At 47.3% G+C, this 15,359-nt stretch overlaps 1 protein-coding gene across 1 annotated transcript; it reads left to right on the top strand.

Annotated features, from left to right (window-relative positions):
* Positions 1–1,306: 1,306 nt before the first annotated feature.
* Tgfa (transforming growth factor, alpha) lies at positions 1,307–14,498 on the top strand. The gene is made up of 5 exons (XM_013022467.1): positions 1,307–1,310; positions 2,112–2,232; positions 9,444–9,593; positions 12,441–12,550; positions 14,341–14,498. The coding sequence occupies exons 1-5, from the start codon at positions 1,307–1,309 to the stop codon at positions 14,496–14,498; spliced, it is 543 nt and encodes a 180-aa protein (XP_012877921.1).
* Positions 14,499–15,359: the final 861 nt, after the last annotated feature.

Here is a 15,359-nt window from a genome sequence, read left to right as displayed (position 1 = left end):
TAGATCTGTGGCTCAAGTAGAAAAGTGTCATCATTGAATGGAAAAAGCTAAGCAAGATCCTGAGTTCAAGTTCTGGTACAAGTACAAAAAAGAAAAGAAAGAGAGAGGGGGAGGTGGGAAAAGAAAAACTTAAGAGGAAAAGGGGGGAAATGGGAAGAGATGTAGAGGGGAAACTCAGATGTGGTGATATGCATCTATAACCTCAGCACTTGAGATAGGAGGATCATAAGCTTGAGATCAGCCTGAGCTACATAGCATGCCCCATCTTAAAAAGAAAAAAAATAAGTATGAGTCTAAGAGACTCAGTCTCAAGGGAAATGTTGAGAACTGGGGTTTTCTTTATAGCAGTCCTTTTTATAACACAACTGAAAGCAGCATTACACCTTTCCCACACACGCACCCCACCTCAAGGAAGATTTAGTTCTCAAAGTTATTGGGCAAATGAGTCCCTGGGTGGCCACTTGCCTTATAGCAATGCATCAAATGAGGTAAGGAAGGGACTGGCACACAACAAGCACTCAGTAAATGGTTGCCCACGCCTCCTACTTGCTTCCTCTACAGCCCCAGCAACAGTCCTGTCTGTCTGGGCTGACAATGCCTGGGGTTGGGGGTATTCTTTCTTTGATACAACAAACATCTATATAGAAGACTTTCCCCTTCCCCCAAAATGAAAAGTTTCTTCCCTGTTATTCACTGCATGTTTCACACTTTGTATTAGACTATTTTCTGTTGCTATAACAAAATGTCCAAGGCTAGGAGCTTTTTTTAAAAAAAGGTGGAGGAGGGGGATGCGGTTACTTAGCTTGCATATATGAAGCCAGTCAGTTGGAGAGGTCAGGATTGCACTTGTTCTCACAATTCACTCTTCAGGGGAAAATACTGGGGTCCTGTGAGAACAATTAATCACTTCAGAGGACATTTCTGCCTCTTTCTTTTTTTTGTTTTGTTTTTGTTTTTGTTTTTCCAGTCATGGGGCACTGCCCCTCAGTTCTTCAGCTCAAGGCTAGCGCTCTATCACTGGAGCCACAGCACCACTTCCAGCTTTTTCTGCTTATGTGGTGCTGAGGAATCGAACCCAGGGCCTCATGCATGCAAGGCAAGCACTCTACCACTGAGCCACCTTCCCAGCCCCATTTCTGCCTCTTTCCTATACTACCATACTAGAAACCAAGACTCCAGTGCAGGAAGCGTTGGGACACACACTCAAGCCATATCCAAACCATATGAAGTGCATTAGCTCATAAATCCACAGAGCTTGTCAGGACCACGAGCCACAATGCCTCCCCATCTAGGGCTAACTCACCCTATGGGTGAGTGACAGCAGAGTGGCTGCAGCATGGCACTCCTCCTTCTCCACATGCTTTGGAGTTCCAAGTATACCCCGTTTGAAACCTGGAACAAGCCCTAACACTTCTGACACACCAGTGGAGACAGGACCTGTCCCACACTTGTCTACATAGGACTTACTTGAGTAGGGCCAGGACAGAGCACAGTGTCTTGGGTTAAATACTTCTTTTTTTTGGGGGGGGGGGATCCAGTCGTGGGGCCTGAACTCTGGGCCTGGGCGCTGTCTCTCAGCTCTTCAGCTCAAGGCTAGCGCTCTACCAGCTTTTTTCTTTTTGCTTATGTGGTGCTGAGGAATCGAACCCAGGGCCTCATGCATGCAAGGCAAGCGCTCTACCACTGAGCCACCTTCCCAGCCCCTTAAATACTTCTTTTTAAGATGCTTGTGATTGTATTGGAGGACATAATGAGCTCATGCGCGTGTTTGTGTGCAGTGTGTATACTAGTGTGATTCTCGCCCAGTACTAGATTTCCTGAAATCCTCAGATCTCAGCCTCCTGAGTAGCTAGGATTAAAAATACTTTGGCATCATTGCACTGAATTTTGTGGTTTGCTAACCACAAAAAAGTCAGAAAGCACCTGATGGAAGGGGTATGGTCCTACACTTGATATCAGGAAGCAAATGAGAGCGCTACAGGATGAGCCCTTAGTTGGAGACAGGAAGTCAGGGGCCCCGCCTGTCTTGAGAATGGCAGGTAAGGGCCATAGGAACTATGTGCCAGCTGTGCCCAGATCTGACCTCTGCATCTTTTCTCTTCTCTCCCCAGCAGACCCTCCTGTGGCAGCAGCAGTGGTATCACATTTTAACGACTGCCCAGATTCCCACACTCACTTCTGCCTCCATGGGACCTGCAGGTTTTTGGTGCAGGAAGACAAGCCAGCATGTGTGTAAGTGTCCCCTAATCTCCTGGTGTCGTGGGGCTGTCAAGCATCCTGTTAAAAAGACCATGTCCCTCCATAAGGCTTGCCACAAGCTCCTGAGATCACTGGAGCTGAACAAGTCGGAGGATCAGAGCAGCAGGCCTAGAAACATCTGCTTCAAAACCCTAACATACAGAATTCAAATCTCTGGAAGTGGGTCCTGGTGATTGTCATATCAGCAAGATAAGGAAAGAAAAGCATCAGAGAAGAGCAGGAGTCAGAATCTGACTACCAGGCAAGCAGATAGAGCAGATCATGTGATGAGGCCCAGCTATTACAGGTCTGATGACCACAGCACAGAGATGGGAGGAGACAAGATTGGAGGCCAGTGGCTGCTGGGGGTGAGTCTCTAACATCCAGGCAGTGGGAACCACATAAGGTTGGAAGATGTTTAAAGACAATATGTCCATAGTTGAAAGAATACTCTCCCTCTCTCCCTCTCTCTCTCCCTTTCTCTCTCCCTCTCTCTCTCTCTCTTTCTCTCGTGTGTGTGTGTGTGTGTGTGTGTGTGTGTGTGTGTGTGTGTCTGTAAGGAAGACCTATACTCAACCTAGCCATTACCGACACTTGCAGCAAGATAATCTTCAGTGAATGTCTCATGCATTGAACGTTGCTAGCCATCTGCTACCCACTAGCAGCAGCAGGACCACTATCCTCAGTTGTGACAATCAAAGTGCCTCCTGACATTGCCAACGATCCCTTAGGGGACAAAAATCACTTACTAATTAAACAACAGTGGTCCACATGAATTGTCATTTTTATAGATCAGGAATGGTCGAGAGTTAGACATTTCATGAGCTCTAACCATATGGTATTGTAGAGCTGTCAATAGGAAATGTTGATGCCAGCATCTCCTGAACTATTGCTTCATGCCAGGCTCTGTTTCAAGCACGATCTGTGTGTTGACTCCTGAGTAGGCATAGAAAGTCTTAGCCCAGGTCACACAGCAGAGCGTAGACTCTGGCTCTTGAAGTTGAGTTCTTAGTTATGATGCTTAAGGTATTAGATGTACTGGGCCTGGGAGGAGGAATGCAAATAAGTCTGCTGCCATCACAGCTGAGCTATGTGCGCCTGGACATGGCCTTTGGGAGCCTCTGAGCCCCACCTGGAGAAGAAAGGCATACTGACCAACTTCCTCTGGGTAATGTCTCCCCACCCCATAAACACAAAGCATAATGATGTTGATTATAGTAGACACTGTCATCACTCATGATTATCATTCTTATTAAAATGCACAACAGGGGCCCCTGGGGGACTAATGGGGTTGTTTTTATTAGTCCCAAGCCATTGTGGAAAAACACTAGCCCCAAAGGGAGTTTGACCTCTTGGCCCAAATGTCTTGAAGCCTCCTGGCTGATAGGTAGATGACACTCTCTCTGTCAGCAGTGCCCAGGCTGGGCTATGCACTGGCAACTTAGAATAAGCCATTGTCACATTTGGATCAAAAGTGGGTCAGCACTTGGTGCTAGTGACTCATATCTATAATTCTAACTACTTGGGAGGCTGAGATCTGAGGATCGCAGTTTGAAGCCAACCCAGGCAGGAAGCCTGTGATACTCTTATCTCTAACCACCAAAAAGCTGGAAGTGGAGGTATGGCTTAAGTGGTAGAGTTCTAGCCTTGAGTGAAAAAGCCAAGCCCCAGTGCCAAGTGGGTCAGAAACTCCATGCTTCCAACTAGATCAGGGGCTGGCACAAACTTTCAGAGAGCTGGCACTCTGAACCATCAGATGAGCCAAACTAAGGTTCCACTAGGTTCTAGAGCTTTCAAGAACTGAGGGTGTGTGACTTTTCTCCTCTTCTTTCATTGGCCTCCTAAATCCTGTTCTTAGCTCAGGGAAGATAATTGTCTACTACTGGCACACTCTCCTCCCTTCTCTTCTCTCTCCTTTCTTCTCCCTTCTCTTCTTCCTCTCCCCTCCCTTCTTTGTCTGTATGCCAGTCCTAGGATTTAAACGTAAGGCTTAGGTGCTATTCCCAAGCATTTATGCTCAAGGCTAGCACTCGACCACTTGAGTCAGACCTCCACTTCCAGCTTTTTGGTGGTTAGAGATAAGGGTATCACAGGCTTTCCTGCCTGGGCTGGCTTCAAACTGCGATCCTCAGATCTCAGCCTCCTGAGTAGCTAGGATTGCAGGCATGTACCTAGCTTATAAATATTTCTTGTAGTGATATTAAACTCTCTGCAAAAGCTATGGCTCATGCCATACTTAGTACCCAGCATTCCACATTCAACTTCCCCAAGATGCCTTAGAACTTCCCTGCATAGTAGAGATTTTTGCCTTACTATAAAAGTGAGAAACTGAGGGCTGGGAAGGTGGCTCAGTGGTAGAGCGCTTGTCTTGCATGCTCGAGGCCCTGGGTTCGAATCCGCAGCACCACATAAGCAAAAAGAAAAAAGCCGGAAGTGGCGCTGTGGCTCAAGTGGTAGAGCGCTAGCCTTGAGCTGAAGAGCTGAGGGACAGGGCCCAGGCCCAGAGTTCAGGCCCCACTATGGACCCAAAAAAAAATATATATATATATATATAGGATACTGTGAATTAGGTAAAGTAGGGACTTAGAGAAATCCCTCAAGTTCTGGGCAGAGGAGAAAACTGGTATTTCATAGGCAATTTTGTTCTTTGTGTTAACATAGAGGGACTACAGCCACAGCGTTTATTCCTGAGTACCAAAAACAATACTGGGCACCAGTAGCTCACATCTGTAATCCTACTTAGGAGAGTGAGATTCAGAGGATAAAGTTCTAGGCCAGCCAGGAAAAGTTTGGAATCCTCTCCTCACCCATCTCAACAGAAAAGGCTAGCCATGATGGTATGTGCCTTAGAATGCAGGTATTGTGGAAGGTATAAATAGGAGGGCTGCAGGCCAGGTTGGTCTTGGCAAAAAAGGAAGATCTAATCTCAAAAATTATCAGAGAAAAAAAAAACCCACTGGAGATAAGGCTCAAATAGTAAGTAGAAGTCCTGCCTAGCAAATGTGAAGTCTGGAATTCAAACTCCAGCATCACACACACACACACACACACACACACACACACACACACACACACTCCTAAAGTGTAAAGGCCTCAGCCACCTGGCTGGAGCACTCATCTTTTGTCCTGACCTCCCTGGGTTCTTCTGCAACGCAAACAAGTACCCAGTCCTTCCCAGGTACCCAGGTGATGGCTCTTTCCTTCCATCCTCTTCTTCCCAATGTGATTGTCAAGCTTCCTGTTCAGAAGAACAGAACAAAACAGCATTCTAGCAGTTTGGTTTTGACAAACAGCTGCCACTGCTCCCCAAGCCCATTCCAAACAGGAAATTGGTCCAGCTGCACCTCTCCTGTGCCCCTTTGTGATAAAAATGACTCCTATTTCATCCAGATGCCTTTCTTAAGATGCTTTTCTTAAGCAGAGATGCAACATCGCCCAGTTCTTGTTTGGAAGGGCCTAGGCTACCACCCTGGGGAACTGCTCAGAGAGGGGGAAGGGAAGAGGAACTGGCCAGTTTTTGACTTGTTAGTTCCCAGTTCCATGGTAGTTCTACCTACGAGGCTTCTCAGACTGAGCTGCACACTAGAATCACCATATGCCCAGAGCAACTGGCTGAGCATTTCCTGACCTAGATTCTTATATTTTCCAAAGCTTGCTAGGTGACTCTAAGGTGTACCAGGCGGGAGCCAGTGTCTGGCTGGGGTGAAGGAGAGGACAGCAGCTGAGTCAATCGTGGTTTGCTAGTAGCCAGGTGAGGTGACTCTTCTCCCTGTGTGACTTGTTTCTAGGATAATCAGCACACTTAAGTCTAAAAAGACAAAAGTATGTCACCAACTTTTTTTCTTTCCAACTCACAAGAGCAACTGCAAAGCCAGGTGTTTTGTAGAACAAGGTCCCAGCCTGCAAAGGCAAAGATGCTAAGGAAAGAAGCAGATGTGGATTTTCAGGTGTTCAAAGATAGAGAGGGTCAGGAGAGCCATGGCATGAGCTGTGGAGACACAGATGACTGAATATCTGGGTGAATGAATGAGTAGTAGAGCATGTCAATTTGGGAATGTGATCTTTGAAATGCAGTCTTGCTGGGTGTCCATGGCTCACGCCTGTAATCCCACCTACCCAGGAGGCTGAGATTTAAGAATTAAAGTTCAAAACCAGCTTGGACAGACAAATCCAAGAGACTCTTATCTCCAGTTAACCAGCAGAAAGCCAGAAGTGGAGGTGTGGCTTAAGGGATAGAGAGCAAGCCCTGAGTGACCTAACAAAAGTGTTAGGTCCTGAGTTCAAGCCCCAGTACTGGTATGCACACACACACACACACACACACACACACACACACACACGTGCGCACATGCACGCATGCACACACGCAAATATGCACACACAGTCTAAGGATGGAGAGGAATCAGATTCCACACCAAGAGGATACCAGACGTTGAGTGGGCAGGTGCACAGCAGCCCCTGGCACATTCCACAGGTGTATCCTAGGTGCCTACGTTGTGTATTCTGCTAGGTCCGGTGTGTGCATTTAACACTGTGCTGGGAGCATGAGGGAGAAAGGACTTGGACTGGCTGGAACCTAGATATGGAGGGCACGGGTTAGGACCATGCAGGAAATGGGTATCACACACAGAGGAATCTCACCTCATAGGGCTCCTCTGGAAGGTAGAGGCATCTGGCTACAGGGTAAATACTTAAGGATAGGCTGGAGGAACCTTTTGCAGTTTTGTTTAGACATGGACAGCTTAGATGGTGCCTGAGACAGTTACAGATCACCTCCCAGCCTCCACTATGGTCCCCTGGAGCTCTCCTCCTCCCCTCAGTGGGAAAGGGCCAGTGCCAACCTGGGAAGCTATTTCTCTGCTTCTGCTTCACAGGAAAAAAAAAAAACAGCTGGATGGTGGTGGCTCATACGTGTAATTCTAGCTACTCAGGAAACTTAGATATGAGGATCCCAGTTTGAAGCCAGTCCAGGCAGGAAAGTCTACCAAACTCTTATCTCCAATAAATTCCTCAGAAAAAGCTGGAAGTATCACTGTGGTTCAAGTGATTGAGTGCTAACCTTAAGCAAAAAAGCTTAGGGATAGCCCCCAGACCCTGAGTTTAAGTCCCAGGACCCCCACCAAAATAATAATAATAATAAATAAAAAGCTTTCCCATCCCATTGCTTGGAACTATGAGAGTCAGTGTTTTTCAGACTTAGGAGATCCCAATCTCAGTTTACAAGAGAAGTCTTCCGGGGCTGGGAAGGTGGCTCAGTGGTAGAGCACTTGCCTTGCATGCCTGAGACCCTGGGTTCGATTCCTCAGCACCACATAAGCAAAAAAGAAAAAAGCCGGAAGTAGCACTATGGCTCAAGTGGTAGAGCGCTAGCCTTGAGCTGAAGAGCTGAGGGACAGCGCCAGGCCCAGAGTTCAGGCCCCACGACTGGACCCCCCCCAAAAAAAAAAACAAGAGAAGTCTTCCCATCGGAGCCTCCACTACCAGGGCCTGGCCTCTCCTCCGCGGTCTGCGGAGATACTGACGAGCATTTTCCACCCCATGCTCTCCTCAGCTTCCTTAATTACCAAAGACTACAAGCACTTCACGCTGCACTCAAAACTATCAAATACTTTACCCTTCCAAGCGTAGAGGCTAACCTAAAAAGCAGGTCTGATTGAGACACTGTGCCCCAGTCTCCCTAGCAGACAGGTGAATCAGCCTAGAGAATGTGAGAGCCAGACTCAGGCAGCAGACCTGGCTATAAACTCAAGTCTCCAGAAGGACTTGATTTTTCTCATGCAAGGATGAATTGAGAAAACATGTTAAGAATAAAATAAGCTTTAGCAAAAGTAGGTATGATGGCATATGCCTGTGACCCAGTACTTGGGAAGCTGAGAAAAGGGGAACATGAGTTCAAGACTGCCCTGGTCCTTGACCATAGCCCAGCTTCTGACCGAGGAGAAAAAAATCCTAGCTATTCAGGGGGTTGAGGATCACAATTCAAAGCCAGCCTAGGCAGAAAAGTTCATGAGATTCTTTTCTTTAACCAACAAAAACCCAGAAGTAAAGCTATGGCTTAAGTGGTAAGAGCACCAGCCTTCTGAGAAAAAGCTATGGAAAAACACCCTGGCCCTGAGTTCAAGCCCTAGTACAGGCACTAAATAAAGGACCAGTACCTGAAATTAAACATTTCCTTTGTCTACTCTTATATCCCAGGATACTCCTCCATCAGCAACTTTTCAGCATCCCTGCTTACCATAAATCTTAAACCTATATAATACCTGTCTCTACACTCTCAAAATGCTGGAAATTTTAACACTGGGAAAAACTCAGACTCTCAGAAAACAGACCACATCTATCCCATGATACCTGGAGCCTGGTAGCTGAGGTGGCCAGCTTAAGGATCTCACATATAAAGGTCCTGGGGCTGGCCTGGCACCATGGCAGGTACCCAGGCTCAGTAATACTCTTTCAGAGTTCCTTGTTCTCCAAGGCCTTTTAATCTACAAGTGAAAGTTACAGAGTAGCTAATCATAACAGAGTCATTTAAAAAAATAACAAGAAAAGAAAATAGCTAGCATTGCTATCTCTGAAAGGAGAAACAATTAAACCTAGAGTGTGATATGGGACTGCCCCTCCCAGAAGTCCTTTATGGGACTTCTGAGGTCAAATGTTTTCAAATGGCAATAAAAAAAAGGGATCTGTGCATATTCTAAGTAGCCTCTATTGAGGAAAATCATGGAGCGGGGGACGGGGAGCGTTGGCATTGATAAAACAAATGTGCTAGTGCCACCTGCATGTTCATTCATGACTTCCCATGCCTCTCCTTTCCTTATTGGAGGTCAGCCAGTATTGCTAGATGCACAGACACCAGGGTCCAAGGAGCCTAGTGACCTCACCAGTCCTGCCCATGTCCTGCTAAATGTTCCCTGAACACTGGGCCATCCAGGAAATCCTGGCAAGGCTAATTAAACTTGATGGAGAAGACAGAAAGGCTAAGTCATGTGATGTCTCCAATTAGACAAATATGTTTTCTTTCTCTCATCAGAAATTCTGAGAACACACATTTAATTTGTAAAAAAATAATAGCCTAGATTTTTTTTCTCAATTGCCAAGATGACTTTCTTGACTTAAACACATTAGCTGTGTTATCTCCCAAGATTTGGCACAGTAAATTGGGGAAAGGAGACCCTGGAGAAGTAGACTGACATTCCTTTCTTCTCCAGCTGCCATTCTGGGTACGTCGGTGCACGCTGTGAGCACGCGGACCTCTTGGCCGTGGTGGCCGCCAGTCAGAAGAAACAAGCCATCACCGCCTTGGTGGTGGTCTCCATTGTGGCCCTGGCTGTCCTCATCATCACATGTGTGCTGATACAGTGAGTATCTTCTGCCCCCAGCCCTACCAGGGACATCTACAGCATGAGCTCGTGACAGGGCCTTGTCAGCCCAGTGCATGGCTGTCAGGTCTCACTCTAAGCTAAGTGTGGTAGCCAAGCCATGCGAAGGCCTAGGCCATCCCCCACCAGACCCAGCTGTGTTCCTGTGCACTGCTGGAAGCCAGTGTCAAACCAAAGATTCACTCCCCTCTGCTGTTGTTCTTGGAGCCTTGGGAACAGTGAGTTAAACAGATAGATGCTCTGAAGAGCTAGAAACCATTCTTTGGGACAGTAACAAAACCCAAAGTCACCTCAAAGGCCACTATTGCTATTATTGCAGACGGGCGACCGTTACTTTTCCCAGCCGTTTCCCCCTTCATCACTTGGCCTCTCCTTGTCCTTCAAAATCCTGTATCCTCCAGGAAGCTTTTACTGAGCCCCATACCCAGTTCATTTGCTTGGCCTTATCTACCCACCAGGCAGCTCGGTAGAGTCAGTGACTTGGCAACACGGAGCTCTTGTCCCAAAACTTGGCCCAAGGCCAGATTTACCCCCTCACCCCCGACTCTCCCTTCCCCGGAACTAGCTGAAGTCTAAGTCACAGAGTGAGCTCTTTATACCTAATTGGATGCACAGGGAATTCATAGGTCAGTTAAAGGCTGCTGGGCTGTGAACTGGCTCATGGTGAGACAGGAAATAGATGGGCCATTGTGTCAAGGCTGGAGTAAACAGCTCCGTGTCAATGCAGAAGCCAGACTTGTGCCCTCCACAATTACCTAGATTTCACATAGACAAATAAGAGACTCTGTCCTGTTGGTTTGCTGCTGTTGAGACATCTGAAGCACATGCCTCTGGATCTGACAACAAGTGAGATCATATCTTAGAAACCCAGCTCCTGCCACTAGCCACAGGCTGCTCATACCCTTCTCCTAGACCAAGCCAGCTCTGGTAAAGGTTGAAAGCCTTTCCTTCCTCCCTAAGCAACATCCATTCTGCCTGTAAGCGTCCTAGGAACACATGTCTGCAATAGCGTAGACAAACAGGCAGAAGCAAGCCTGAAGTGGTCAGGAGCCACTAATAGGACTCTGGCCTCACTTCCCATGGTCAGCTTAGCTGTGTGTTGTCACCATAGCCCTGTTCCTATGACCAAAAGGCTACCAGCTCCTCAGCAACAAGACTTAGGACCCATATGGACCTTCTTGGAGGGACTTAAACACTAATTTTGCTAGCTTCTCTAGAGACAGGAACAATCTAGACACCGAAAGAGCATCTTTTATTCCCAAGGAGGCTGCCAGAACCACCCCTCCTCTGTACCTTCCCTGCACGTCCCTCCCAGAGTCTAAGCTCCACACCACTAAAAGCCACACTCAAACCCTCAACCACCCTGCTACTGGCTGCCTGGATATTAGGGCCCTGCTGTTATAGAATCCTGGTTGGGACCAGCTCACCCCATGCTATCGGAGTCTAAAGGCCTTGATCCCACGACCTAGGGTACTGCCAGCTGGAAGTAAGCATGGCAGTCCTCTCTAGGTACCTAGCTATAAGCTAGAGCTACAGACAGGGCTAGAATCTAGACCTATCCCTTTTTCTGCTATGGTGTTGAGCAGGGTCCTAACCCTGATGCTGTAGCTCAGGAGGGTCCAGAGCCCCAGCCAACTTCTCCGAACTAACATTTTCCACCTGCATCAGGAACAGATTAGGCAAGAAGGTCAAGTCCATTCTCTGAGATTATATGAAACCAACTTTATATTCCAAGGCAGAGCCAGATTGCAGAAAGCTGGAGTGGGGATCTTGAAATGCCACTAGCACCAAGAGAAAGGCACAGATGCTCATTTGTCAGTTTGTCATATGTCCGTTTTTAAATTTCTCCCAGCCCCAGTGCATGGATATATAGAATATATATATTGTGTTGTGTTTGTGTGTATTACAATAATGTTAGAGTACTTGGAATGAACTCCCTTCTTATATCAAATGGTCTTTAGTTAAGTGATATCTTGGTGCTTTCTTCCCAACTCTTTTAAGGCTCCTTGGTTGGTTGGTTTTGGGGTTTTGTTTTATTTTTTCTTGCTAACTCTGAATGGTCCTCATTGCTGCCCACAAAGGAAGTCAGGAGCCCCTTAACCCTGCCACATAGCTTTACAACATGGTTAGATTTTGTAAAACTAGAATATTCATGCTCAAAGAAGGAGTCAAAGCTATCATTTTCCCAGTCTTTTATGGGCAACTTGATCAAGCCACCCATATTTCCTCTTCTGTCACTGGCCAGGCCTGAAAAATTACTCTTCCTGGGGCTGGGAAGGTGGCTCAGTGGTAGAGCGCTTGCCTTGCATGCTCGAGGCCCTGGGTTCGATTCCTCAGCACCACATAAGCAAAAAGAAAAAAGCCGGAAGTGGTGCTGTGGCTCAAGTGGTAGAGCACTAGCCTTGAGCTGAAGAGCTGAGGGACAGTGCCCAGGCCCAGAGTTCAGGCCCCACGACCGGACCAAAAAAAAAAGAAAAATGACTCTGCAACCTTGTGGCCCTCAGACAGATGTGGCTACTGGTCCTAGGCCTGATGGCTGTTCTGGGACCCCTACCTTACTGGTGGAGCTTCTAAACCCATTTTATGGAGCTAGCAGCTGGGTGGGAGCCAGTCCCCTCTACCAGCTCAAGAAGCTACAATCATTAATGGTACTGGTTCTTTGGGAACAGCCAGCAGATGTCTCTGTTATTGGCCAGCATCTGTCCCAGTGGGCCACCACCATGGGTGCTGAGCTCCCCCACGGTACCTGGACCCCTTAAGGAAGGCTGATGGGGATCCCAGAGTTGCTGGTCCAGGCTCTCCTGAGATCATTTCTTGTCTCTACAGCTGCTGCCAGGTCCGAAAACACTGTGATTGGTGCCGTGCCCTCATCTGCCGGCATGAAAAACCCAGTGCCCTCCTGAAGGGAAGGACTGCTTGCTGCCATTCAGAGACAGGTAAAGGGCTGCTCTGAGAAAGGAACTGTCTGGTTGGAGAAAGTGACTCCAAGCTGGCACCCATGCCGGGAGGCTGAAAAGGAGTATCACTCAGGAGTGATATGAGGAATCAGAGTCTCCTGAAGGCCTGCTTGGGTTCTACCATGAGTTAGTGGGAAAGTGAGAGTGAGAGCCAGGGCCTTTGAAGACCCCACTTGCTTCTCTTTTTACTACCATGAGAAAACACCCATGGTAAGTCAGGCACTTGTGGCTCATGCCTGAAATTGTAGCTACTCAAGAGGCTGAGATCTGTGGATCACAGTTCAAAGCCAGCCCACCCAGATAGGAAAGCCCGTAAGACTCTTGTCTCCAGAAAACCAGAAGTGATGCTGTGGCTCAAAGTGGTAGAGAGCTAACCTTGAGCAAAATTGCTCAGGAATAGCACCCAGGCTCTGAGTTCAAGCCCCACAAACAACCAGAAAAGAACAAAAGAAAAGGAAACACTCATGGTGCTAAGGAAGGTATCTTTTTTTCTTATACCACCAATAAAAAATTGTTTAGGCCAGGGGCCAGTGCTTACAATCTATAATCTACCTACTCAGAAAGCTAAGATCTGAAGATCCTGGTTCAAAGTTATCCCATGCAGATAAATCCTAGAAACTCTTATCTCCAGTTGAAAGTGGAGGTGTGACTTAAGTGGTAGAGCAACAGCCTTGAGTAAAACCTTGAATTTAAGACCTACTTACTGGCACACGTGCATGAGCATACATGCACACGCACACACACACACAGTTTAAATCTTTTAAGAAAATGAGTAGTCATTTGTAGCATTTTTCTGAACTTCCAGTGCAGTTATTTGCAAATGTCCCTTCTCTTCCCACATTTGAGAAGTTTGGGGCAGGAGAGGGTCTGGTCCATTCAGAGATGGCCTCCAAGACTGAGGCTCCAGTCCCTGATATGTGTGCCCACCTTTGGGCCTGCGGGGCCTAGAACTGATGTGATTCACGCCCCAGACTATATACTCTCCTGCACACCTCCAAAAGAAACAGAGCAGACAGATGTCCAGGCTGAGCTGGACTCAGAAGCTGAGGGCTATGTCCATACTGCCTCATTATGCAGCCACAGAGAAGACACTCAGGACTTACACACTGAAAAGAAGTGGGTCTATATTCATCTTGGGAGAAGCCATGCCAGGCCCTGAACCAGCTTGTGAGCTACCCTGGCTATAGCTAGGTTGAACTGAAGCCTCACAGCTTCAGTTGGGCTGTATCCACCCTCACCCCACCTCATCCCCCACTGCTACAACTCATTTCCCTCTTGACCTGGCTGGCTTTCATTAGCACGAAAGCACCATTTCAGAAGTTATTAAAGGTAACTGAAGTTGAACCAAAGGACCTGGGATTTGGGCTTAGCTTCCCAAGAGACGGTGGTGACATTGGTTGATGCCATGTCTAAGCTTGTTTTCCCAGTATGGCTGAGGGCTGGCCCACAGTGCTAAACCTATTTTTCCTTCCTGCCAGTAGTCTGAGGAACTCTGAGGAGGAACTTGGCCTGAAGCAGCCTGCTGAAAGACAAAAAAGGCCTTCTTCAGGACAGCAACACTGGGGAGACCTGAGACATGCCAGCAGACCTCTCCTCCTCCACCTACAATCACCTGCACAGCCTTTTGTGTACTGTAGGCCTTCAAGACTGTGTTGAAAACGGTGTCCATTTGGGACTCTAAAGAAGAAATCAGTGGTCCAAACTTAAAGACTGGTCATACAAGAACTGCAAAGGGTGCCCTTCCTGTTTACCTGCACATCTGTAAACAGCTGAGTGCAGGTGTGCCGAGTTGCCTCCTGTCCATCATAGCTTCTGGGCTGTATTTCTTCCCAATGGGCCACCTCCCGGCAAGAGAATCCTGCTGAACCCTGGAGGTGCTATTGTTGCCACTGCCTTCTCTGATCTGCTAAGTGGCATAGTAAAGTAGAAAAGGAAACATCCTATTGTTACATGAAGATAACAGTGTCAGTGGAGCCATGTTCTCTGGTCATGAAACCCGCAACCAGCTGGCTGTATTCTATGGATACACGAACATCTTCCCAGATATCACCACCCTCCAAGATAATGTCTTATTTATTATGGAAAATGATTTTGTTTTTCATCTCTTAAGCCCATGCAAAAAGTATAAACTCCATCAAACATCTGCATTAATGATGTATGTGGCTGGCTGAAAAGTGAGAATGGCCTCTGAGATAATCCAAGGCTTGGGAAAGCCTCTTGGGAACTATGGAGATGGAGCCTAAGGATATGATATGATCACAGACTCGGGATCAGAGGCCATGCCATCTAAGACACAAAGCAGGTCAATCTCCAGATATGTTCTGGTAGAAAGGCCAGGAAGCCCAGTGGCAGAGATTGTCCCTTCTGTTGGGGGAGAGGACAGGGCCGCCTGTGTGTATACACAGGGTAAATATAATCCACCTTCCAGTGCTTAGTGATTAAACAGATTCACATCCTCATGCACCCAGCTAGGGCAGTGAGCTGTGGGCATTTCAGACTGAATCCATGAAAGGAGACCAGTCCTGTATTTTCCATGTGGTTGCTTGGTTGGTTTGTTGCTTTATTTTTTAAAGGAGAAATTTAACTTTCCTATTTATTTTCGAGCATTAAGAGAACTATTCCAGTGTCCCCACCCCACCCACCTTTGCCATTCAGGATGCTGACATTTTTAATGAAAATGCTTCTAAGCCTCTCGTTTTTCCCCTTGGAAGAAGGCAAAATTGCTCTCCTGAGCATCAGAGTGTTTGACCCATGGAGCCTGTCTGTATAAAGTGGTGGAGCCCTTCAG

This window comes from Dipodomys ordii, unplaced genomic scaffold (genome assembly GCF_000151885.1).
Source record: "Dipodomys ordii isolate 6190 unplaced genomic scaffold, Dord_2.0 Scaffold63, whole genome shotgun sequence".
NCBI lineage: Eukaryota > Metazoa > Chordata > Mammalia > Rodentia > Heteromyidae > Dipodomys > Dipodomys ordii.
This window is presented reverse-complemented; position numbering and strand designations above follow the sequence as displayed.

Excerpts from the sequence above, each read along its gene's own strand:
- Tgfa (XM_013022467.1), top strand. Across the intron at positions 2,233-9,443 it reads GAAGACAAGCCAGCATGTGT|CTGCCATTCTGGGTACGTCG; the intron begins GTAAGTGTCCCC and ends TTTCTTCTCCAG. Across the intron at positions 12,551-14,340 it reads TTGCTGCCATTCAGAGACAG|CTGAGTGCAGGTGTGCCGAG; the intron begins GTAAAGGGCTGC and ends ATCTGTAAACAG.